The sequence below is a fragment of the Suricata suricatta genome, chromosome 6 (assembly GCF_006229205.1).
Source record: "Suricata suricatta isolate VVHF042 chromosome 6, meerkat_22Aug2017_6uvM2_HiC, whole genome shotgun sequence".
Taxonomy (NCBI): Eukaryota; Metazoa; Chordata; class Mammalia; order Carnivora; family Herpestidae; genus Suricata; species Suricata suricatta.
The window spans coordinates 106004680-106030700 of record NC_043705.1 but is presented as its reverse complement, the minus strand read 5'-3'; the positions used below and the strand labels follow the sequence as shown (position 1 = coordinate 106030700).

General features: G+C 49.2%; 1 protein-coding gene across 1 annotated transcript; it reads right to left on the bottom strand.

Moving 5' to 3' along the window:
- Positions 1–3448: 3448 nt before the first annotated feature.
- SPARC (secreted protein acidic and cysteine rich) lies at positions 3449–25934 on the bottom strand. The gene is made up of 10 exons (XM_029942993.1): positions 25827–25934; positions 15407–15476; positions 14128–14190; positions 13489–13576; positions 11898–12019; positions 10011–10131; positions 7084–7217; positions 6258–6406; positions 4018–4166; positions 3449–3603 (listed from the first exon to the last, which is right to left on the bottom strand). The coding sequence occupies exons 2-10, from the start codon at positions 15461–15463 to the stop codon at positions 3575–3577; spliced, it is 912 nt and encodes a 303-aa protein (XP_029798853.1). The 5' UTR covers positions 15464–15476; positions 25827–25934; the 3' UTR covers positions 3449–3574.
- Positions 25935–26021: the final 87 nt, after the last annotated feature.

The following is a 26021-nucleotide window of genomic DNA, read 5'->3' as shown; positions in this document are numbered from 1 at the left end:
AGCAGGGACTCAGATGGTCTCCAAAGGACCCATACTCTTCTCACTGCAAAGAGAAATTGCCCAAAGGATGGGAGACCCCCCCCCACTCTGGCCTAGGAGATGATTTTAGAAGAGTTACAGATTTGACATTAATTAACATTCAATTAATTATAAATCCGTTTTCTTTGGGCCCATCTGATTATCAAACAGAAATCTCTTAGATCATTTTTTTAATAAGTAACAGACCAGGACACCTGGGTGGCTGTCAGTTAAGCCTCTGGTCATGACCTTGATTTTGTCCCAGGTCCTGATCTCACAGGTTCGTGAGATCAAGTCCTGCCTCGGGCTCTGCACTGAAAGCACAGAGTCTGGTTAGAATCCTTTCTCTCTCTCTCCCTCTCCCTCTCTCTCTGCCCTTCCGTCGTGCACAAACACACACTCTCTTAAAGTAAATGAGTAAACTTAAAAGTAAAAGAAACAAACCATCCTTCAAGCATGGCACCCATTCATAATTGCACAACATTGGTTTTTCACTGTATGTATATTTTTACTGTAGTTATCTTTAAGGTTTATCTCCAGAAATGGTAGATGATACTGATTTTTCTACCTAAGGTAATGAAATAACTTCCTTTAAATGTTAATTTTTTTAAGTGATTTGATTTGAAGATAGGGAGAGCACAGACAAAAGAATACAGACACCCTGCCTTGAAGGAGGCTGGGTTCTGGGGTGCCCTGAAGGCTGATGCGCTGTGAGGCAGCCAGCAGGGGTGCAGCCCGGCCCCGCCCCCCTCTCCCCCCCTCCCCCCCCTGCCCCGGGGCCCTGGGTTGACTCATGCCTGTGCCCTTCTGATGCTGCCTTTCCCTTGAGAACATTTGTGTGTGTGCGTGTGTGTGTATTAGGTTAGTAATTTGAAAATAATTTCAAATGAGTGGGGTAGGGCTGAGCAGGGGACAACTCTGAGCTCAGCACCTGAAGACCCAGCTCTGTGGCCCATTCACTTCTTGGGCTTATTTCTTCATCTCTAATGGGAGAATTGGAACACCAGTCTGAACTATCACACTAGCATGATGAACATGCATAAACTTTAAAAAGTGTTCTGTGGACTTAAAATGTCATAATCTCTTTCCAAAATCAGAGTGCCTTTTTTTCTAAATGTTAATTTTTTTTTTTTTTTTTTTTTTTTGAGAAAGAGAGTACACAGGGGAGGTGCAGAGAGGAGACAGAGCATCAGAAGCAGGCTCCACACTGACAGCACAGAGCCCGATGTGGGGCTGGAACCCACGATGATCTGTGAAATCATGACCTGAGCCAAAGTTGGACACTTAAAACACTGAGCCACCCAGGCGCCCCCAGAGTGCTCTTTTTAAAGCAGATCTAACCCTGTTTGTTTGTCCGTCTCTCTGGTTTAAAACCCTCCAATGACTTCCCATTGCACAAGAAATAAAATCCAAGCTCCATACCATCGCTTATGAGGCTGCACGGTCTGACCTCCGCCCACCTCTTCAGCTTTGACTCATGTGGCTTACGCCTCATTTTGTGCACCAGCCACGCCAGCTAGGGACTCATCGTGCTCCCCACTTACCTCAAGGCCTTTGCACATGCTGTTCCCTCTGCCTGGAATGCTCTTTTCCTGCCCTCTCCCTACTGCACACACTTAATCCCTTCTTTTCCTTTGTGACTCAGCTCAAATTTTCTCAAGGAAGCCATGGAACGGCCCTGACCAAATTGACCTTTCTGTGATGGTGAAATGCTCTAGATCTACCCTGTTCAATAGGTAACCACTATTCACCTGTGGCTAACAAGCTTTTGAAAAATCTAATGTGATTCAGGAACTGAAGTTTTCATTTTAATTCATTTAAACTTAGTCTAAATTGCCATGCATGGGTAGCGACTACCCTGTGGGACGGGGCAGCGGGGGCATAATGCTCTGTCCCCCCATTGCACAGATTCTTGGTTTCTCTTACTCCTCCTTTACTGGGCGCTTCACTTTTCTTGTAATTTATATTTGGTCCTGCGGTTGTTTATCTATCCTCCGCTAGGCTATACATTCCAGAAGAACAAATGCTTGGTCTGCTTTGCCACAATTGAGTCTCCATCACCGGGCATGGGTCCTGGTGCATAGTAAGTATATCATAAACGATTGTTGACTGAATGAAAGGACGAATGGACGGATGGTGGAAGGAGAGAGTTGCTTAGCCCTGGTGTTTCTGGCTATGAAGTGCAGCAATGAAAAACGGTCAGCACACAGGTCGTAAAATTAAAAACTAAGTTTGTGCATACAGGAAGCATACATCCCCTGGGGATAAATAAGCCCATGTGTACCAGAGCATAGCAGTGTGTTTGCAAAGGTTGGCAACTGCGCACTAATGTGTAGACGCGTCCACCCGTGGGTCTGCGTATCAAGGTGAGGTGTCCAAGACAGAGACATGCAAAACCACTCAGGAAGGCAGTTTCAAAGTCGTTACTTTTTATTTTGAAAGATTTGTCAAACTCCCCACATCATGGCGGGAGTTTGCAAGATTAATAAGAAGCAGCTTTTTCATGAAATGCTTGGAGGTGAACGAGTTCTCAGCCTGTGAGATCCGACCGTCCCATTGACTTTGAAGTTATTCTTGATTAATAGAAGGGAAAAAGTGAGGAGAGGAAGAAAAGGAGGGACGTGCTAGAAATGGAGCAAAAGATCTCTGTGACAGCTATCCAAATGTGAAAAAGAAATTCACCAAGCACACTTCTACTTTACGACTTTCTACACCTTGCTCTAGACCTTGGCCTTCCTGGTTGAAAGCATCTCCCAGTCCTGCATTTCCCAAAGACACCTGGGAGGGGACAAGCACTGCACGGTGTGGCGACCCAGCCCCCCAGGGCCCTGGCAGATTCCAGAGAGCTGATGGCCACCCTGGCTCCCAAAAGTTTGGACAAACAGCCTCACAACAAAAAGAAATGGCACTGAAAGATGAGGGGGGAATTGGTGAGGACCTGGCTAATGCGAGAGTTAACATACTTTCCTAACACAGACGCAGGTCCTTTCTCCCAGCGACAGCCTTGCTCTCTGCAGTTCTGGCTGGCAGGTCCTGCAGGGCTCTTTCCCACTAGGCCACCAGACCCAGAAATATCCTCGCCAGTATCATGTGCCTGTTACCTCCCTTTGCCCACCTTTAGGCCACGAGGGGAAGAGCCCCCCTGGCAGTCAATACCCTGAAATAAATGAACACAAAGACTAACTTGGCGAGTAGTTGTTTCAAACAGAAACAGAGAAAATCTGAAGGTGCAATGTGTGTTGAAGGCAGACTTGAGCAGATCAAAGTTCCCACCCACACGCCACTAAGACCATGGGAAACACGGCAAATGGCAAGAGAAAAACGGGGCCGTTAGTGGGTAAGCAAGAGGTGTGACAGCAGAGTTACAACTAAGAATGTCATGACTTGGGTTACAATTTCCATTTTTAGCACCGTTAATGTATTCATTTAAATCTATATTAGCACCTTGTCCCCAGGCAGAACAACAGACCATCCAAACATTTTAAACTTTGGGGGAAACAGGAAGGGGAGGATCGAAGAGGGAGGATTGGTACTGCGGAAGGAGGCGGGCGCGGGCTTAGATCACCAGATCTTTGTCAATATCCTCTGCAAAGCAAAACAAGAGAACAGAGTTACAACGTGAGGCCCTGTGCGGGTGAAGACCCGCTTCCCGAGGAGTCGGTGGGTCCCACCCATCCCTAGGCCAAGGGTCACCCAAGAACTTGGTGACTGATAACCTTGGTCTCCCTGCCCCTGGCCTGTTCCTGACACTTACACACGCTGCCGAGTTATACTTCCTGTCTCCTGTCCCGGAATAGGGTGAGGCACAGACTGAGTGCTACGTGAGGAAGGGAACGGTAAAGACAGCCGGAGGGACAAGAAGCCGCCTGAGAGAGCAAGGCCTACCCAGACAGGAGTTAACTAGGCACAGAGAGCAGATGGACAGAGAGGAAGGACACACTGGTGATGGGGAGCAGAGGGGAGGGGAGAGGATGGTGGCCGCTTTGCTCAGACACTCACGCTCCTTGATGCCGAAGCAGCCGGCCCACTCGTCCAGGGCAATGTACTTGTCATTGTCCAGGTCACAGGTCTCAAAAAAGCGGGTGGTGCAGTGCTCCATGGGGATGAGGGGTGCACGCAGTGGGGCCAGCTCCGTGTGGGACAGATACCTGGAGGCAAGAGGCAGGGAGGGCCTGAGGTGTTGGAAAGCCCACACTCCAGGAGAGGCAGGAGAGCGAGGCTACCCCACAGGGCAGAAGGAAGGGATGTGCGAGGGCAACTGGAAGCCAGGATCCCACTCTGCCCCCTCACTCTGCCGCTGACCTGCTATGTGACTGGGAGCAGGCACTGCCCCGCACTGAGCCTCAGTTTCCCCTCCATCACAGGAGGAAGAGTTGACCATATGTCTAAGGGCCCTTTCAGTTCTGAGATCCCATGGATTCATGACAAAGACCTCTTGGTGCATTTATTTCCTCATTGGCTGAGAATTGGGACCGGAAATGTAAAATAAAAATATTCTACTATTGGTAGATCAAAATCTGGTGTGAAACAACAGTGCGTGTTTCCAGGGACACACGTGTACATAGTGACAAATGCCTAGAAAAGAGTCTAAAAAGAGACACATAAAAATGGTGATGGTGCTGCCTCTGCGGAGAAGTGGGAAGGGGCTGGGATTGGCAGGCCCTCCATAGAGCCTTCACTTTTTGTCCATCGTAACGTGTGAGAGGGAGGCCTTCTGACTTCTCTCGCACTGTGCATTCCCATTCCTCCAGCCAGCCTGGACTCCACTGCACACGTGAGTTTTTTTCTTATTTCCCAGAGCCCTCAACCAGTTGTCCTCAAAACACTCTTCCCCAAGGGGCTGCACCATGACTCCAATTTTCTCTCTAACCCCCAGACTCCCTCAATCACCCAACTCATGGAAGGATTCACACAATTTGAACTGGAAAGAACATCCCCACCTCTTACGTTGCATATTGATGAGAAAATTGAGGCCCAAAGAGGGCCAGGAACTCAGGCAAGGTCACCAGGCAGCTCTGGGACACAAAGTAGGGGGGATGGATTCCCCTGGCCCCGGTTGGAGCACTTTCCCAGATGCACAGTCCCGCAGCCCCATCCGGAAACCTCTCTCCTGGTCCTTTCATTGTGGTGGGACCCAGTGGCTCAGTCTGAGCTTCAGATGTCCCCCTGTCTTCTCTTTTCCCCTCCACAGTGAGTGACTCAGTTGGATCCCAGCCATGGAAAGAGCCTGGGAGAGAAGCAGCAAGGGGGTTCCCAGAGCTGAGAGACCCCAGCCACTGGGGACTGTGGCCAGAGTGGACTGGCTCCAGACACACAAGCTGGACCAAGAACAAGGTGTGAGAGTCCCAGACAGGAGCACCCCTGTGCCCAGTGTCCTTCCATAGGCATGGAAACAGGGTGGCCCTCCATTCCAGGCTCCTCCAAGAACCCACAGCAAGAGGAGGCCAGAGGGCTGTGGTGAGGGTCCTGACCACCACTGCTCAACCTCATAGGCAGCAAGCCACCATTTATACCACTTCTGGGAGCCTTTTTACTTTTTCCTTCAATTTCAAGAAGCAGATCATCACCCAGAGTGTGAGCTTCATGGGGACAAGGCCCATGTCAGTTCTGATCACTGTTAAATCCCCTGAACAGTGCTGAGCACATAATAGGTGCTCAGTAAGTGTGTGTTCACTGACAGCTGAGTGCCCGCCCTGCACCATAGCTGCACGGCATGTCAAAACCCATCTGAATGAGAAGGAAGAACAATTAAACAAGGGCTTTCGGTGTGGGTGGGATTGGCTCTGTGGATCTTTTTAAAAGGTCTCAGGGCCAGTTTGCCCTGTTGGGGCTGGGTCTCAGGTCTTGCTGAAGGACTGTGAGTATAGAGGCTAGCCCACCTCCACCTCCTACCCCCTGGAGGCCGAGCTCCTTCCTAGCCCACTCTCCCTCAACGAAGGGACACCCAAGGCCAGCATGCACAGGGGTGAGGAGGGATTTTCAATCCCAGCTGACTCCTACTTCCTCTGGAATGAAAATGTATTACGGTTTCCTTCCTCTCGGGTCTGCATCTTTTATCGTCTGCCTGTTCCTTCCTGCCTCGGCCCCTACACAAACTGGGCTCCAGCTCTGGGTGCAACAGAGGCTGCAGAGAGGTTTTCTGGTCATACCCAGTGCACCTACCAGCCCTGACCTACGACTGTCTCCTCCAGCAGCAAGCCAGAGCAGTGCCCTGTGATCCTGAGGGCCTGAGGCCTTACCCGTCGATGGGGTGCTGGTCCAGCTGGCCAAACTGCCAGTGCACAGGGAAGATGTACATGTTGTAGTTCTTCTCGAAGTCCCGGGCCAGCAGCTCCACGGGGTGGTCGCCAGCCTCCAGGCGCTTCTCGTTCTCATGGATCTTCTTCACCTGTGAGAACACACGCTGGGTGACAAAGGGTCCAGGGGAGACAGTCCAGGACAGCGAGGGACCCTCCTCTTCCGACAGTAGGCCAGAGCTGGAAGAGACCAGCCAAGGCCAAGATTCAAAATGAGGGAAGGCAGTGGCACAGATGGCTACCAGCATCTCCTCCACAGAAGTGGAGGCCGGGGGTGATCTCAAAGGGTTCTGTCTCCGTAGAGCTGTCCCACCAAACTCACCTGGGGAGTGTGTTAAAATGCAGCTTCCTGGGCCCGGTTTCACAGAGACACCGATTCTGTGGGCCTAAGATAAGGCTCAGGAATCTGTACTTTATCAGCACTCCAAGTGCTGGGTATGTCCAGCAACATTTAAGATCCACAGATTCAGAAGGAAAAAGTAATAGGGCTATTTGTGTTCCTTCTATTTAACACCGGGCTACACACAGTGAGCTGGTCTATCACAGGACATCTCGGGCTGTAAGATGTGAATGTATATTATGAGCCTCCAAAGGCAGAGAAGTCTGCGTCCCAGTGCCCAGGACACGTGCACTCGTCAGAGCCGCGGGGTAGGCTTCCACGTGGGGGCCTAGTTCTGGGAACGGGCCTGGATCTCAGCCAGCCCGGGGCCAGGAGCCACCTTCAGTGCCAGGCCAGGGCCCGGGGACAGGCCGGAATGAGAGCACTTACTCGCAGCTTCTGCTTCTCAGTCAGAAGGTTGTTGTCCTCGTCCCTTTCGTACAGAGTGACGAGGACGTTCTTGAGCCAGTCGCGCATGCGCAGGGGGAATTCAGTCAGCTCGGAGTCCAGGCAGGGGGGGATGTCTAGGGTCCAAAACACGAGGGTGGTCAGCACAGACCCCGACTCTCCCTGCCTGAGGGCCAACATGGTGGCTGGGCCACTCTTCCCACCCAGGGCCTCCTACAGCTATTTCAATCGGTGACCTTGGCACAGTGGCTCAGCTTTCCGGGACAGTTTGTTCACCCCGCAGTGAGCAAAGGAGATTGTGTGAGAGCATAAGTCTCCGCAGATGGGGATGCAGAGGCGTGTCTGCTCTTCCCTTGGCCTGGTCTGGTCTGCTGAGGGAAATGGCTCACTCCAGTGACTGCTGCACTTTTCTGGGTCATGGGGCTTGGAGAGCAGAGGCCCAGCTCCCATGAGGGTGATACCAACCGTTGGGAGGTGTTCAAGTTGGGAGGCTGGATGACATCTATCCATAGGCCCAGCTCAGCTGTGCTGGGGAGGTCAGTAATACTTACCCACTAGAACATTCTTCATGATGATTCCATCCTGATCTTTGGAACTTAGAATCCCAGAATGTCAGACCAAGTCTCCCTTCTTATTGGACTCATTAAAGGTCAGCATGAGGGGGAAGGGGTTTGCTCAAGGCCACATTGTCAGAGTCACATCCACCATCCCAGACATGTGGTTGTCCTGGAGCTTAGAGGTCTGTCCTTCCCTCATCCTGTGTCTAGGGAAAGCCTCTCTGTGGTTTGGACCACTGCCTTCTCCACCACCAGCTGGGGAGTGGAAGAGAACGTCTGTGGTGGACACACTAGGATTTGCAGCAAGTGAGCAACATGCCCAGAGGACAGCAAGAGTCACTTTGGTAAAAGGCCTCTTGGCCCACTCCTCAGTCTCACTGCCCAAGGATTCCTATCAACATCCCCTCCGCCATCTCCTGAGACCCATAACTGGGAGCGTGAGGCTGACCACAGGAAAACGTGGTTTTCTCCTCCACACCTTTCTGCACTGTGCACACCTCATGAAGCAGGTGAGGGGCTCTCCCCAGTGCCATCCGGTGCCAGAATGTACCAGACACACAACATGGGTGATATCTTGGAGGAGGGTGTGGTCTTGGGTGTTTTGAATGATAAGGAGACTGCCAGTGCTGAAGGAGGCCCCTGGGCCAGTGGAATCTGCACCTGGAATCCCTAACAAGAAGCTAGACAACATCCTGGCGTCCCTTCCCCCAACATCTGACTCTCGTGTTTCTAGAAGAAGGTGGTTAATCATATGTCTTAAGTGAGCAGATAGGAATGTGATGGAGTGAAAAGGCCAAGGATATGGCAACACTGAGTAACAGGGCCTAAAGGACACTGACTGGCATGCCTCATGTTTTAAAGCACGCAACCTTGGATTGCGAATAACTTGTTCTGCGAGTGTCCTGTAAGATAAGCAAATATTTCTAATAAATTTTAACTTGATAAATGAGCGATGACTTGCAATAGGAGTAGAATGTGACACTGAATGTCACATGATCACAACTGAGCCAATGGTTCTTCTCTCTCTCTCTCTCTTTCTCTTTCTCTCTCTCTCGCTGTGGGATTGTGGGTGATAGTCTCCCATGCTCGGATGCTAGGTCTTAGGCTGGAATGTTTGGCAGAAATCAGTGATTTTTCAGAAGGTTGGAAAGTGCCCACAACTGGTAATAGTATATTTTTCATCATTTCAAAGCACCCCTGGACAGTTCTCTGCTGCTCCATACAAGAGTAAGCTTAGGAATGCCTTGCCTCATTCTAGGTCAGGCTCCCTGCAGACAAAGACCCTTCCCTCTGCTGCCTTATTGCCAGGTACACTAAACACAGTGTATGACAAGAGTTTATTAATACTGCACTGTAGCCAACATCCATGTGAGCGTATACAATGGCCCCATCCAGGAAAAGATTCCATTGAGCCAATAGATGGCAGTCAGTCTGTTAGGAATAGTGAAAGTCATCCTACACTATAACCCTCCTCTCTCTGGTCTCCTTCACACCAGCCATGAAGGTTTCCAAAGGTAATTGAAGGTTAATTTACTTATTTTTCTTTATATTTTAAGTTTTCTTTATTATTTTGTTTCATATTACAGTATTTTAATAATTTTATGTGAATATTTTTGGGTTGTGGAATAAATCATCTGAATTTCCATTATTTCTTACGGGGAAATTCGCTTTGATATACAAGTGCTTTGGATTACAAGCATGTTCCTGGAATGAATTATGTTTGCAAACCAAGGTTTTACTGTATTTTAATAACACTTTATAGGCCCAGATGGAATGTCATTTTTGCTTCTCAGTATTGAAGCACTAAAAATTTGGGCTAGCCCTATAGAAAAACATTCTCATCAATAGAGAAAAGGAATGGTTGTCTTGGTTGCTAGTGAAAGGCTCCAGACACCCTCCCTGACTGTGTGCTTCCACAAGCGCCCAGTCCTTCCTGGGAGGTGTCCTGAGTGCAGCGCCGAGAGGCAGCCTCTCATATACAATCATCGCATTTTATAAATGGCAGTCTTAGGGTTGCCTGGGTGGCTTGGTAGGTTAAGCATCTAACTCTTGATTTCCACTCAGGTCATGATCTTATGGTTTGTGGGCGTGAGCCCCACGTCAGCATAGAGCCTGTTTTGGAGTCTCTCTCTCTACCCCTCCCCCACTCGTGTGGGTGTGCATGCATGTTGCCTCTCTAAATAAATGAATAAACATTTAAAAAATAACAAACGGCAATCCTGAGGCTCAGAGAGAGAACCAGACTTGCCCAATGCCACATAGCACGGGGGTGGCAGAGCCCACATCACTTCCAGCTCACTGCTCTCTCTCCTTCTGACATGGGGAGCTGGAAGAGCCCAAGGACAGACTCACATTTGCAAGGCCCAATGTAGTCCAGGTGGAGTTTGTGGCCCTTCTTGGTGCCCTCCAGGGTGCACTTGGTGGCAAAGAAGTGGCAGGAGGAGTCGAAGGTCTTGTTGTCGTTGCTGCACACCTGTCAGCAAAGCACAGAGCATAGAGCACCATGCCTTCATTCCCAAAGCCCTGCACTGGTCCCGCCATCCTCGCCCACTTCAGAGATGGGGACACAAAGGGCCAAGCAAGGAATGTGATCAGCCCCAGGTCATACAATGAATTAGTGCTAGGGTTGCAACAAGAACCCACTCTGGGCTTTCAGCCCGTGCTGAAAGCCTCTGTTGGCCTCTGAGTGGAGGTACGATGGAATCAGGCTGAGATACAGTAAAACAAGCCCAGCAGATGTGGAAAGAAGGAATGAAAGATGGGGATGGTGAACAGGCAGAGGGTACAGAAAAAAGTTAACACAGGAAGCCCGGGACTGTTATGCTTAGAAAGGCCTGCTTGCAAGGATGGCCCTTGGCTGGCATCTGGGAACTTGGCCGATAAACAACTCCCTGCACCTGCTATAAAACATTCCACAGATGAAAAGGGTGCCTCACTGCGCCTAGGCTGCTTGTACAAACAATAGGGTTTGTGCTGAACATCTGCTTTCCTTCTGGGAGTCTGGAATTTGGGTACGTGCTGGGCAAAGGGTGCCTACGTGACTAGCTCTCAATGAAAACCTTGGGGGCTGAGTCTCTAATGGGTCTCCTTGAGCAGAAACATTGCTTACCCGTGACTGCATCTTTGCAGCTGGAGAAAGAGTGCGTTTTGTGAGACCCTTCATGCGGGTGGAGAAACTGAGCAAGCCTGTGCATGGATTCCTCCAGACTCTCCCCACATCTTGTTCGCATGTTATTTGCTGTGTATCTTTAATATGTCACTGCAATAACTCTTAGCTGTGAGTACAACTGTACATTGAGTCACATGAGTCCTCTTGGTGAATCTCTCTGCACACGGGGGCAGCCAAGCAGGGATGCCAAGGGCTGGACAAGGACTGTGGCAGGAAGTATGTGTATTAGGAGGCAGGGAGCCTGTACGTACTCACTATGGATGTGGTGAGGGAGAGTTGATGGGCACTGGTGACCAGTGGGATGGTGTAAAGGGGTGGACAGGAGGAAAGACTTGACAATGATCCGAATATTTGGAGCCCCATTAAATTGGGGAGAGACTAATGATGGAGGACCCGGATTGAAGGTTGTGGGGATAATGCTGGTACCGGATTTGCTGTCCTGAGTTGGACATCACTAGCACATTGGTTGTTGTGAATGGGCACTCAATAAATAATTACATGAATGGATGAATAGATGGTTTGATGAATGAGTCCTACTGGAGGCAGAATGGATGGGTTTGAAAGATTTTTTTTAAGTAACATATATTGGGCACTAAGTGCTACCTAACAAATCCCCACAACCCTATGAAATAAAGACTATTTCTATCCTCACTTCAGAGATGAGAAAGCTGAGACTCGGAAAGCTTCTACACTTAGCTAAGATCTCACAGCTGACACAGGTGGAGATGGGATTTGAAGTCAACCTTTAGTCTGACCCCAGAACCCACATTTTTGGGTGCTTTGCTAGGCTGCTCCCCAAGCAGAAAAGCCCCTATCTCAATGTCCGATGTTCTTGATTTATTCCTTTCTGAATCTGGTACAGAGCTGGGAACTTGATGATGCCAAATAAATTCTTGTTGGTTGCTGGAGAGAGCTGGAGACAGGCAGAGCCTTACCTCCACTTTCCTGCTGACCATCTAGTGTGGGGACTTTTGAGACTGGAACTGCCCCAGAGAGTCACTGAGCCACCAGTGTTCTGGGCAGCCACTCCATGTTTGCAAAGGCCCAATCCCCCTGCCCCCTGCCCTTACCTTCTCAAATTCGCCAATGGGGGCAGGGCAGCTGGTAGGGTCCTGGCACACGCACATGGGGGTGTTGTTCTCATCCAGCTCGCACACTTTGCCATGTTTGCAGTGGTGGTTCTGACAGGGGTCTGGTGGAGTACAAGGGCATGTAGTTAGCACCACTGGGTCCACCCCAACCCAACCAGACTGATCCTTGGGCAGAACTCCTCTCCTGTGGCTCCCTCTCTGGACTTTGGGCAGCCCTGAATCCTCCTTTCTCTTCTGCTGAGCCCAGCAATTGACATTTAAGGGAGAAATTGGCTCAGTCTGGGATTGGAGATTCAGTGTGAGGTCAGGGTCAGGCACATACTGGGGGCCTGCAGGCTTAATTTGGGACCCAGGAGCACTGGATACCATACAACTCCCTTGAGGAATGAAGCAACCATTGTGTTCTCAGCTCTCTGTTCCTCAGTGATAGTGAGGCATTTTTGGATTATAGAATAAACTCTCTAGAATGATGGAAAATTGGCTGTTGTCACAAAATCAGGGAGCTGTGAGGCCAAGCAAAACAGACTTGAGTGGCTGTAAAGGAAAAGGGAGAAGAGCCTTGAGGCCCACACTGAACAATAGAGACCAGCTGTGTCTGGTAAACACCGGATGAGGGTGGGCCTGGAGGAGGGAAGGAATGGTCTCATTAGATGCCCCTCTGCTCCAACAAAAACTCTGTGCCCTCAGGATGACTGCTCAATCTAGCCATTTCCTCCTGATGCTTGATTTGGGGTACTTTAGTCATTTTTTATTGGATGCCTGCCCTGCCAGGCAGTGCGCCAAATGCCCTTGGGCTTTCTCTCATAATCCTTTAACAGCTGTGGGGTGAGGGTCCACCAACTTCATCATTCCTGTGTTATACATGAGGAAGCAGGCTCCGCAGAGCTAAGCAGGCTGTCAGAGGGCACTCGCAGAAGGATGTGGCAAGTTTAGAGGCAAACCTAGGTTGGTCTGCCTCCCAAGTCCACGCTGGTAACCCCTGTGTTGGAGATGCTGGCACGGTGTGCCAAGCTGGTGGCCCTAGGACATTTCTGTGCTTCTAGCACAAACTCCAAGGGTAGCATTATATGAGCTTTGTCAGGTGTCCAGGCCTTATTTCTTCATGGCTGTGTGAAATGATTTTCACATAAGCTAATGAGTATACAAGCTCCCCGAGTACCCTCAGGTCTGTGCCCATGTGGGGCATGAGCCGAGACAGAGGTCATCGAGGAGCTCAGCGACCAGATGTGACCAGTGACCAGATGTGACCTGCAGCCTCCATGGGAACGTGAAACCCAACTTTGGAATCAGGGCAGACAGCTGTGAAAGGAGAAGGCCACTTCTAGCTTGGGACCATCCCTTTCTGACACTCACAGCATAGACAGCCTGGCTATAAATAGATCATTCCCAGATTCCAGAGAATATTCCCAAGCTTTGAGTCAACCTCTTCCTCCTCCTCAGCCCGCCCTCCAGGGAGGCCCTCACCCTGAACTTCCTTGGGAAGGGACCTCACATAGGCTGTCGTCACACCCCAGGCTTAAGCCGTGGAAGGCAAAGACTGGACATGACAAGACACAAGAAAGGGACCTACTTTCAGCCACCACCTCCTCTTCAGTTTCCTCAGCACCTTCATCGAATTCTCCTACTTCCACCTGCACGGGGTTGGCTCCCACAGGTCCCTGGGGTAGGGGGAGAAGAGGGAGTCAAATGGCCCCTACCCTCAGAGGTAAAGACTGGAGGGGACTTGTTCAGTGCTTTAGGTCCCACAAGAGGAGAGATGAGCTGGAAAGGTGTGCCAGGCTGAGGGCACACGGAGAGCACAGATGCCAGAGTCAGAAATAAGATAGACTCTTACAGGCCCACTGAGATGCCTCAGAGGCCCCGAGGGGTGTTAGGGTAGGAGGGTTGCCCAGCCCACCAGCCCCGTCAGCCATGCTTTCATGTTTAATGTATGGGGAGACTGTGGGTAACTGTGGGTGATCACCTAAGAGAAATTGTCCCACAGCTTAAAAATAAAAAATTTCAAAATCATAGCTCCCAACTCCAGAGTTCCACTGAAGTTAACGGGGAGAATTCAGGAGTTTGACAAGATTGGGGGATACACAGGAATCACATCTGTGCTGTGTGTGCACATGGGAAGGGGCAGATGCCCCGTCCCAGGATTGAGACTGGCAGGTACCTGCTTTCTCCAGGGGATGGATGTGGAGGTCTGGGGACCCTACCCACCTACCTCTGCCACCTCAGCCACAGTTTCCTCTACCACTTCCGTCTCATCAGGCAGGGCTTCCTGTTGCTGTTGGGAAGAGAAAATGGCATCCGAGAGGTCAGGGCCAAGGCCAGCTCTGCTTCTGGAGCACCTTCAGCCTGGGGAGCTAGGAGAGCAGGTCCTGGGAGATCCCCAAGGCTGCGTCTCAGGATGAGGGCAAAAGAGAAGCCAAACACAGGGGTTCTGTGGAGCACCCCCCTTTATATATATCTGGGGTGTCTATCCCAATAAGATGTAGCTTGGAAAAACACTTCCATTGCTTCAAACTCTTATGAATCTGGAAACCACTGTTGTAGACTGACTCCTTTCATCTTACAGATTGGAAAACTGAGACCCACGAGGCATGGATGCCATGAATTTTAACAGATGTCGTTATCTTCCCCACAAGTATGATGTTCTTATCATGATTCTGTTATTCTTTCTTGTCATGTCAACTTGGAGGAGGAAGAAACAAAGTAACATACAATTTGGACGTGCCTGGCTGGTTGGGGCTTCATCTTCGTAATGCTAAGCCCGCCAAATCTATTGCCAAAATCTACCAGCCAGAGTCCACCATCCCTCACACCTTCTAGCAGAGAGAGGATGAGGGAATCCTAGGTTGAAAGAAACTGTTGGTTTGTCTGCCCCACCCTTCAGCCCCTCTCTTCCGGTAATGGCTTCCAGATTAGCTTTGCATGACCACTGCTGGCCCTCTGCATGCACGTCTACGTCTTGGAGGGACTGTCAGTCAGGGTGCTGTCTACTCCCCTGCCCAAGAAGTAGGCCCAGGATCCACGCACAACCAGATTGTTTCTCCTTGAATTTTTGTTAGATCATCTTGGCATGTTTTCTCAAGATGTGAAACTGTTGGAGCAGATCCATTCAAATGGGAGCATCTCCGAGACCACCTACTTGTTCTCACTTCCCAGGCCCTGGACCTGTCCTCCTCTAGTTCTCCACAAGGCCCCTGTAACCTTCCCCCTCCTGATGTGGTCAGACGGGAGCCTGTTGCTTGCAACCAAATAGTCCTCACTGACTTGAAAACTAACCAGCCCTCTCTCTCTGGGTGCTAACAGTCCACCTTCTCCTTACATGGAAATCTCAGTCTTTTCTCCTGAGCTTATGAGTGTAAGAAATGATCTTTTTTTTAAAAACAAAATAAGGCACATAATGAGATAGGGAAGCCCCTGGCCCCTCCAAGCATCCAGGGCCTGCAGAGCCAGTGCCACTGAGACAGAGACAGATACGTTCCATGAGTACTTACAGGAGCTGCCAAGGCCCTCCCAGCCAGGCAAAGGAGAAAGAAGATCCAGGCCCTCATGATGCCGGGAACCCTGCAAGGGGACAGAGATGGAGAGTTTGGTGAGTGGGGGGCTTCCTGATGAAGGACTTCTGAGCTGAACTCCTGTGATACGCAAGGTAAAATTTGGATGGTGCATTCAAAGTGATAGTGGAAGGTGCCAGAGAAAATTGCTTCTACTCCATTCTCTTCCAGTCCCAACTGGATGAGGAAAAAGTCTCAGTTTGCTGCTAAGATGTCTTTAATACCTTTCTAGCACTCCTCTATCTTCCCTTTTTTTGTGTATTTATTTATTTTGAGAGAGAGAGAGCGAGAGGGGAGGGGCAGAGAGGGAGAGAGAGAATCCCAAGCAGGCTCCACTGTCAGTGCAGAGCGCGACACGGGGCTCGAACTCACAAACTATGAGATCCCGACCTGAGCTGAAATCATGAGTCAAACGCACTAAACTGACTGAACCACCCAGCCTCCCTCCCTCCTTTTTAAAAGAGAGCAGGCCTCCGGCTCAGAGCCTCCACAGGAAACTACATCCAGCTGGAATTCAACAATGTTGTTTTGTCTTCTTTGTGTTTATTTTTATAGTTTCCTTCCATTTATGACAAAAGACAAAAGATCTTTCCATTTATGGGAAAGATACAAAGTCTCTTTTCCCAATACACTTATTTAAGTTTTTAAGAAGCGGTTCAGCAAAGGTGGTTGGCTAACTCGTCAAGTTTGGGCAATACTGAACCAGATTGTCTTCAAGGACCTTTAATCCCTGATGTTACAGAATTCTTTTTTTCCCATCCTCCAAGCCCTCCTCCTCCTTTCCCTCCTCCTTCCTAGGCTCAGAAAGAAGGAAGTTAATAGGCAAAGAAAGACCTCCTGCCAATTTAAGACATTCTAAAACAAAGAGGGTGCCTGGGTGGCTCAATCATCATGCTCTCTCTCTCTCTTTCAAAAATGAATAAACATTAAATAAATAAATCAATCAAAGAGCAATCATTTTGGAGTGTGACCAGTGGGCAGCCACATCTTCTCCATTCTACCCAGAAGGGACCGTGCTTTTCTGGATTCTCCAGAGAAACAATCCAAATGCTTGCATGTGTTCATGTTTTCTCCTCTTTCTCCTTCACAGCTAAAAGATGTTAGCTGAGACCTAGAACATTCTCCTGCCCCATCACTGCTAAGACTTCATTCTCTAGATGCTAAACTCTTTGCTCCAAAAGTCTCATGACAGCAAGGGATTTGGGGGTAGAATCTTCTCTGATGACTCATTGCCAAACTGCCATCTTTCACCAAGAAAACGGCGGCGGGGACTTCGTGTTCTAACTAGATGCACTTCTATTCCCAAATGGCTTCAGAAAGTTCTTCCTTATATGGAGCTAAGTTTGCCTCCCCCAAACTTCTGATCTAGTCTGTCCCTCCTCTTGTGGTTACACAAAAGAGTTCTCCTTCTGCCTCCAAGCAGTGTTTAGTCAAAGTGAGCAGTGGCCATATCTTCCCTCTTTCGTCTCCACAAATATCTATACTGGGCTCATCATCCCTAGTTCATTCCAAGACTTTTCCAGTGGCCAAGCACCTTGAAGGTACCCTGGCATCTGGGAAAAAAAAAAAAACACCCAATGCAAGGGGATCCTGATGGGCTTCCAAACTCTCTTGGTATATTGGTTAAAGTCGCTTGTCCTCTCTAGACCTCACTCCCCCTTCCCTTAGTGCTGAGGGTTAGACTAGGTAAGCTTTGAGGTTGTAGGCTGGGTTCTTAAGATGCCCTTGAAATGTCGCAGGCACACGCTGTAGTCTAACCTGTCTTCACTTGGACTATAGTATTTGGAGGGTAGAAACAGGCAGAGGAAGAGCAGACTTCATAATGATCCTTTATTGTATGAAAATAGACCTAAAACCTCACCTCTTACTTCACAGTGTATGAAATAAAAGTAACTGAAATTTAGAGGAATCAACCTGGGAGCCTGGCATTGCCTCACCCTGGCTCCACCCCCGGACAAGTCCAGTCTTCCCTTTCTAGGCAATCTTTAGAATGTTCCTGCCCCACGCCGTTATATGCTTATTCCCCCCAGGCCCCCGCCAAGTGGAAAATTCTGTTTGTGTTCCCATTTGAAAGATGCAAGCAAGACAAGGCCTACATATGATTTTATGAATGGAACAGGAGAGAAACATCAATGAAGGGCTTGTCTGGGGTTGTTTGACGTTAAAGGGTCAAAGTGAGACTGGTAACAAGAAGAAAGAAATGAAAGAGAAAGAAAGAGAGAAAGAAAGAAAGAAAGAAAGAAAGAAAGAAAGAAAGAAAGAAAGAAAGAAAGAAAGGAAGGAAGGAAGGAAGGAAGGAAGGAAGGAAGGAAGGAAGGAAGGAAGCAAAAAAGAAAAAGAAAAAGAAAAAGAAAAAGAAAAAGAAAAGGCGTTGTCTGGGTTCCAGTGACAGAGAAGCCATGTCATCAGAGAAATACCGCAGCCAGGACTGGAAATGTAATGAGCTTCCAATTGAAAAGCCACGAAGACCCCATCCCAGAGTCTGTCCTTCTCGTGAGTAGAGGAACCATGCTCCCCTCCATGACCAGGGAGAGGTCTATGGGACAGCTCTTTGGTTTGTCCTGCCTCTCCACCAGCCTGTACCTCTTTCCTAGTGGCACAGTCACCCTTCCTGCCACTCATTTTGCAGCCAGAACCAAAAAATAATCTGAATCTTGTAGTGCAGGTGGCGTCTAAAGGGCTCACATGTGCACTGTCCCCTTGGAGCCTGTGCTGTGCCACATTGACAGACAAGGCATGGGAGGGCTTGAGTCCCACTTTCCTGATGAGCCTGTCAAGAGGAAATCGGGCAACTTTCAGGCCTCTTCTGAGTCAAACTCCCTCCACAAAAGATCTTCTTGTGAGCTAAGTTGGGTCTATTAGGGATTATGTCTGGTGTGCGAGTGGGGGAGAAATGCAGAAAGTGACAGTATTAAGAAAATGACCCAAAATCTTAGACAAGGTGTGAATTTCCAAATTTGGAGTCCCGCCCAGTGCCCATTGCACCAGTCCCAGAATGCTTTGTGTCTGAATGAAGGGCCAAGAGGGAAGGGGAATGACTGGACTGTTCTTTCTGCAAGGCCACACTTTCTCCACGTGCATAAGATCCCTGAGACTCTCTGGAACAGGTCTGGCAAAGGGTCCAGCCGCCCATCCTGCACAGCTAATGGGGTGCAACAGTAACCCCAGTGAGGTCAGAACACAGAGTCAAACCCCGGCATTCAGAACACATTCTCTGCTAATCAAACCTAGATCTGGTCCACCCGGTGAAAATATAAACCACTGTGTAGAAATGATTGGTATCAAATGAAAACTCGCTCCTTTGCATCTCTTTAGCTTGTGGTGATGCAGATGTCCGTCCTTTTCACAATCCAGCATCCCACTGGAGGCTCAAGGCATGTCTTTCTGCCCTATAGTACAGGTGAGAAGGCTGAGGCCCAGAGAGTGGAAGACCTCCTCCGAGAGCCCTAGGGAGGGAGCAGCAGGGCTGGATGAGGACCCAGGCGGCCCCACTCCACCACTGGCGAGCTCTTCGGCTCACAGTTTCCCTTGGCAGCTGCTACCTCCCAGGTGCTCAGCTGAACGGAGCCCAGTTGGGCTGTGAACTGGCCTGAGATGCAGGGAAGGAAAGTAGCCCGGGCCAGGGGAGGAAGAGGAGGTGTGTTTCCCTTGGTTTGGTGGTCACCAAATGCAGACACTGCTCACTCCCACCCCACCGCCACCGCCTCCCCCTGTTCCGTACATCAAGTCCCTTCCTTTCGCCTTTATTTGCTCTGGAGATGGCTGAAAACCAGTCCTTGGCTGCCAGCAGGACCTGAAGCTGAGGTCATTTCTCTCTCTTTAGAAAAACTGAGGATGGAAAAGTACAGCCAGCCCCCCAGTTCATGTCCCTCAGAATATAAAGGGCCTCCTTGGGCTCTCCCCAGACACTGAAAAGTCCCTTGAATGTCAGAACAGGGGGACATCTCAGAACCATAGAATTTTAGACTGTGGGTCTTGGAATCATAGGCTTTTAAGAATATGAAGCACAGACTTTGAGTTGTAATCATCAAATCTGATTTGAGGAGAAAAAGGTTTATGGAGCAGGGCAGTCTAAGAGAACTTTTTGCAGATGATGAAAATATTATATAGCTGCATTGTCCAATACGGTAGCTGCTGGGCGTGTGTGGTTGCCGAACCCTTGAAATATCGCTAGTGTGAATAGACTGAATTTTTAATTATATTTCATTTTAATTAATTTAAATTTAAGTAACCACATGTGGCTAGCGGCTCCATATCAGAGTGGTTAGAAACTTCTGTAGAAGCAGCATAGCAGAAAGGTAAGTTCATGGGGCCCTGGAGACAGAGCGTACAGATTCCAATCCCCACTCTGCCACTTAACAACTGTGTCACCCTCTCTGGGCCTCTATTCATTTCTGCATCTGTACAATGGAAATAATACACCTACCTTGAAAAGCTCACAGGTGATTTATATAAGAGACTAGAAGTAAACAATGTTGTTTGGAAGAGCATCCCAGGACCCCAGAATCTCCATCCCCCTCAAGAATCCAGGGCAAGAACCCCAACTCTTTCTCTGTGCCCTAAGGGAGAAAGGGTATTGGGATGGAGCAAAGAAGACATTGCTCCTCTTGGTCAATGGGACACCGTCCTGGCCTCCAGAGAACACAGTGACAAAGCCTGGGCTCCAGGCTGGCCTCTTAGTTGGCTGCTGACGCAAACCAAGCATCTCTCTCTCGCTGTTTGGCTTGGAAACAAGGGTTCCAAAAACACACGTTCCTGGTAAACAAGCCTAAAGAGAGAAAAACAAGTCTGGAGGCTAATAAAGGAACCCCCTCTGTGAGCCAGGCCTGCCAGGGAGCTGGGACTTGGAAGGAGGGCTGAGCCAGGCCGGAGAGGCGCCACCACAGCCGGTGGTGGCCACCGTGGCACTCACACCAGGGAGAGAGCACAGCCACTCAGAGGTGGTCTCGTGACGTGGAGGCCGGGAGGCCTGGGATGCGGTCTTGGCAACCTTGCTCCCAGCTCACCGTGCACACTTAGGGAAGGCCCCTCTGCTCCCTGGACCACACCGGGCCCTGCGCATCTGCACAATGAGGAGGTTGTTTTAGATCAGTGGTGTTTGAAGTTATGTAAGCCTTTTCTTTCAATGAGGTCTTCTGCAAAGTCCAATATTTGAAGCAGTTACAAGCCATTTGCACTTGGTGAAACATGAATGTATTATAATCTGTCCAATGAATCAGCATGAAATTAAAAAAACAAAAGCAGGTAAAAGTGGGGCTGGACGGGGACTGAAAGTCCCACACACTCAGTTACCCCAGAGACACACTGGAGCATCTCTGGGTTCTCCCATGAACACGGTTTGAAACCCCTGGGGCAATGCTGTCCCTACAGTTTCTTTCAGCTCTGACACTCTCAGTCCGCTCAGGCAGAAGCCTCTCAGAATATCGCCCCTCCCAGCCTGTCCCTGGACTCTGCTTCCAATTTTAATATTTCTTACTGGAAGGGAAGAAGCTAAGGGAAAATTCTAGGGTGTGATGGGCGCTCAAGCCTAGGAGTGAAGACATTCTGGGGCAGCTCTGGAGCAGCCCGAGTCTGGGACTGGAATCAGCCTGAGATTCCATAAAGGCATCTAAGATGCCACGTTTCACGGTGGTTAGGAGAGGCCTGGGGTGGAGCTTCAGCCTTTCCTCCTTGGCTCTCTCTAGGGGCCACTGCTCCCTCTAGGGTGACCACAAATGGAAGGGATGAGAGCTCCAGCTGTCACATCCCAGAGATAGCAAATACATGGTATGTATGTCTCCACCTGCTCCTCCAGTGCATGTGGCAGACATTACTAATCAATCACATGATCTTTTCCCCTGACATGCACAGAGGCTTCTAAATCTTGAACACAGTTCTTCCAGCAGCTTCTACCTATGGATTGGCATTGTCAGGCCACGTGAAACCTCTGCCATGCTTGTGATTTTGGAGATAAAAGGCATTGAGGCTCAGAGAGGAAAAGTAATTCACTTAAGGGTCACATAGCAGGCTGGTGTCCAAAGCTAAACTTCCAGATATTCAGAAACATCCAGACATTCACCTTCTTTTGTTTAGTTTCTTATTTCATCTGCTCAGTCTGGGATTCCTGTGCCATGACTAATACAAGATGACCCAGAGGGGTCCCCAGATAAGATAGGTTAATAACCAGTTTCAGAAAGAACTCAGTTCTGGACAGAGTTGGTATCTCCATCCATACTTTTTCTATAGACACCAAGCTCTATGTCTTGAGAAGGAACTAATTCCCTACCTAAGACATCTCTCCCTCCTGGTTAACAGGAGGCTGTTTTTCTAAAGAGTTCTGCCAAGTCACTACTTGCTGGCTCTGGCTCTGTGCAGCCCAGCCATCCCCGAGTTCAAAGTTGGGGTCAGGATCCAGGCTGTCTGCTGTAGAGAAGAGGTGGCTTCATTAATCCCCAGGGTTGACTGAAAGCTTCGCTCCAGCCCTCTCTCTCCTCCTTTAAAGACAGGTTAGGAGAAGCCAGCAGGAAGCAAATGAGCAGCCACCAATTAGCCACATTGTGCTGCCCTAATGGCAAAGCCATGAGGGCTGGGACAGGCCACTGCTGGCCAGCAAAGGATAGAGAGAAAGTACTGCTCATCACTTATCATCCACAGGGCTTATTATCTGTAAAGCATGAAACCAAGTGATCAAATGAAAACCAAAAGGAAAGAAAGAAAGAAAGAAAGAAAGAAAGAAAGAAAGAAAGAAAGAAAGAGAAAGAAAGAAAGAAAGAAAGAAAGAAAGAAAGAAAGAAAGAAAGAAAGAAAGAAAGAAAAAGAAAGAAAGAAAGGAAGAAAGAAAGAAAGAAAGAAAGAAAGAAAGAAAGAAAGAAAGAAAAAGAAAGAAAGAAAGAAAGAAAGAAAAGGTGAACATTTGGAAATTTCTGAACATCTGGAAGTTAGGCTCAGACATCAGTTGGCTGTGTGACCTTGAGTGAGTTGTCTTCCCTCTCTGATCCTCAGTGTCTCTATCTGTAAAGTACAGCCGGTGGTTTGGTACTGTGTGTGTGTGATAGGTTTACCTCCTCATCATAATCTGTAGTTATGTCTGGCTATGCCCATCAGTGTGTGGCTACACTTGGTAGTTGTGTCTGCACACCTGAGTGTGTCCATGTAGAAGTTACCTATGGCCTTGAAGTCCTCTATGTGAAGCTGTGTATGTGTGTCTATGTGTCACCTGGCTCAGCATCTGTCTGTTTTGGCCTGGGGAGCTAAGGGTCAGAGTTCGTATGTGCATCAAGATGTACACTTAGAGCTTGTCTGTGCTGTGTTGTGAGCCAACGTACGGTTCAGGGAGAAGGATGTGAGAGTATGACCTTCTGTGTTGGCTCGTGAATGGAGGCATTTATTTTTAGTGCTGCCGATGGGTGCCTGTTGGTAAAATCAGTGTTTAGAGTCTGCATCCTCATGGGTTTGTTTCTGTTCCTGTTTATCTCTGCACACCTACCTAAGTAACCTCAAAAACCAAATATTCTGTTTACCTCACATCCTGAGCTCTTGCCTTTCTCCATCATCCTTTTCTATTTATAGCTTATTTCCATCAAGGAAAGCTGCTCTTGTAAATAGCACACCCCAGCCATGCAATTGGTTGACAAGTCTCTACGGAGGGATAAAGGTTTAAGCAGGACTATTATGCAACCCAAGATTCCCGAGCCCCTCCTCTCCAGTTTCCTTTTCAAGGAGGGGGACAGGGGTGTTGAAAATGTAAGCGAGCTATTCTTTTACATGAAAGCAGCCTCTGACATCTAGGTTTGCAGGGCTTTGGAGTTCAGAGCTAGAAGGAGACCATCTAGATTCCCCCATTTAACAGCTTAGGAAACTAAGGCCCAGAGAGGGGAAGGGTCTTACCTAATATCTCTCACTGTGATTTATGACTCGCCTCTACCATAGCCTTGGCCAATGCTCTTTTCCCACTGGAGGGTATAACACTCGGGAAATACAAAGGTGCCCAAATCAAAATGGATTTAAACAATATTTTGTTTAAATTGTGCCTGTTAGCACTTTTAGTACAGACAAGTTATATAACAAACCCCAAGATGATGGAGCTCCCAGACAAAAAGCTGGAAATGATTTCATTAAGTCTTTGGATGTCATAAATTGATCAGTTCTAAAAATCCATTGCATTAGGTGGGAAGACCACAGTTTACCCAGTGGTTCCTGTGTGTCAGCCCATTTCTTCCGCAGGATACCCCTTTGAGGTGACTGCTGTTCTTGTTCTTTAACCAAGGAAGAAATTGGGGCTCAGAAGGGAGAATCCATTAGTTCAAGGTCAAACGGCAGCTCAGGGGACAGCAGTGGAACTAAAACTCTTCAAGCACCAAGTTACGGAGGCTTATCATAGCTCCACAGCTGCCTTGGGATCCCTGGAGATCAGCAGGGCAGGACCTAGAGTTTGCTGTCCTGGTATTTGGGGACTGAGTGGAGTAGGGGACATTCAGACTGAGCCTGGTGTTCGGAGTTTCAGCGTCCCCTCCCAGCCAGCAAGCAGAGACCCTGAAAAAAAGGTTACCGTGGCAACTCACATTCCTCCCAGAATGAGTCATAGCCAAGAAGAGCCTTTCTGTGGGTGGGACTTGGAGAAAGTTTCAAAAGTTGATTCCTTCTCCAGGCATCCCTTCCCCCCTCCCCTCTCCCTCTGCTTAGGGCTTTGTCGATGTGGCAGCAGAGTACTGTGAGTTAACCCTCTCTCCCCCTAACCATTCTCTCTCAAAATCGTTTACTCCCTGCAAACATACAACTGCTTTCAGTCCCACATTCCATCTCCCACTTCATCTTACCCACTGGCTATCTGGGAGACAGTGCATCCATTTGAATATATGTTAAAAGACTAAAGTCTGTGAATACCTCTTGTCCTCATTCTCTCTCTCTCTCTCTCTCTCTCTCTCTCTCTCTCACACACACACACACACATACTACTGTACATATAGTTTTAAGTGTCTTGCAGATGCTTGAAGCCCATTCAAAGGCCAGTCCGTGGATTCCAGTTTAAGAGACCGTCCCTAGAACGTTTCAGAAGACATCAGGCACCCAGAAGACCATTAAGTCCAGTCTTCTTACTTTACAGATAGGGAAACCAAGTCCAGAGGACTCACTTACCTAAGATAACACAAGAAGTAGTCTCCCAACCTACTTTTTATTTGCTTTTCACTCTACCATCAGCACTTGGAGGAGATAGAAATTTAACCCTGGAGAATTGCTGGGGGAAACATTTTGTCCATGTGTTCTGCTAGAATGCTGTCCTTTCTGGAGGAAAATGTGTGCCTCTCTGTTCTCTTTTGGACAGACTGGGCTTCCTTGAGGACATGCTTCATCTCAGTGTCCCCTTTATCCTTGGTGTCCCTCAGACCCCAGGAAGTCAACCCATCAACCAGCCACTGGAGCCAACGAAGGTAAAGACAAGGTGTCCAAAGAGGGCTTAACATCCTAAAAGGCTAGATGCCAGTCCCATGTAGAGTTCAGGCTTTTCAAACAAGGAGATTGTGAGAAGGACAGCCTGAGACTCTCTCTTGCCTTGCCCCTTCTCCCCTTCTTGGCACATCCTCTACCACACCCAGCCTCCCATAGGATCCAGCATCTTGACTGGATGATATCAGATGTCTAGGGTCTTCAGATCTACCTACATTAAGGGCCACTGCCAGTGAGTTCCTGTGTTTACACCCCGGGAAGCCCCAGATGGGAACAATGCCTAACCCAGGAGTAACTGTCTGACGGTGCTATTTCAGAGCGTGTGTGTTGCAGGGGGGAGGGGTCAGTGGGGGAGAACTCCAGGGAAACAGGAGCCTCCCAGAGTGCTGATTAAAGGTGGAGACCCCCTATTTGCCCTCTAGAGATCAATTTACCATTCTTGCAAAGTCCCTTTTGGAAAACAGTACCCCTGACCAAGACCCAGTCTAGGAAATATCTTCTGGAATGGGGAGCAGGGCAGACTCTGGCCTCCCTCCATCCCCGAGCAGCTGTGTGACCAGATCAGATTCCCAGGAAAGGAGGCTGCCCCATTTGTGAAGTGAGCAAAGAGGGTAAGCGGGCAGCCTCTGAAACCAGAGAGGCAAACACACACACACACACACACAGAGAAAACACTCCCTCAGAGACACAAGGAGATGATTTTCCGCACACCTAAAAGGGAGACAAAGTTATACCACCTGAAGAGCAACAGGCAGCCGATCCGTGGCTCCTGCCCTCCGCGGGAGCAGTGATGGAGCCCGAAGGAGATGCGCGCCCCGTCCCTGACCCAGAGACCTCCCAGTGCAGCTTCTCTTTCTGTACCCCAACTGCAGGAGTGAGCCAGGGTGTGGGGGCTGAGCAGCCGGAGAAGGGGAAGGCCGGCGGGGGTCGTGCGTACCTCAGTGGCAGGCAGGCGGGCAGCTGGCGAGTGCGCTCCGAGCTGTGTGAAGGTCTGCAGGAATGTGGAGGGTTTAGAGCCGGGCAACAGGAAACACTCGGAGCTCTGGGCTGGGTCTGTCTCCCCTCCACCCCTCAGCCCCTCCTCCTCCTCCGCTGTCTCCTCCTTCTCCCCCTCCCCCGCCTCCCCTTAGCC

Coding starts and splice junctions, on each gene's coding strand:
- SPARC (XM_029942993.1), bottom strand. CDS start 15,463: ATGAGGGCCTGGATCTTCTTTCTCCTTTGCCTGGCTGGGAGGGCCTTG. Junction 14,191..15,406: donor GGAGGGCCTTGGCAGCTCCT/GTAAGTACTCAT, acceptor TCTTCCCAACAG/CAACAGGAAGCCCTGCCTGA. Junction 13,577..14,127: donor CTGTGGCTGAGGTGGCAGAG/GTAGGTGGGTAG, acceptor CCCCTACCCCAG/GGACCTGTGGGAGCCAACCC.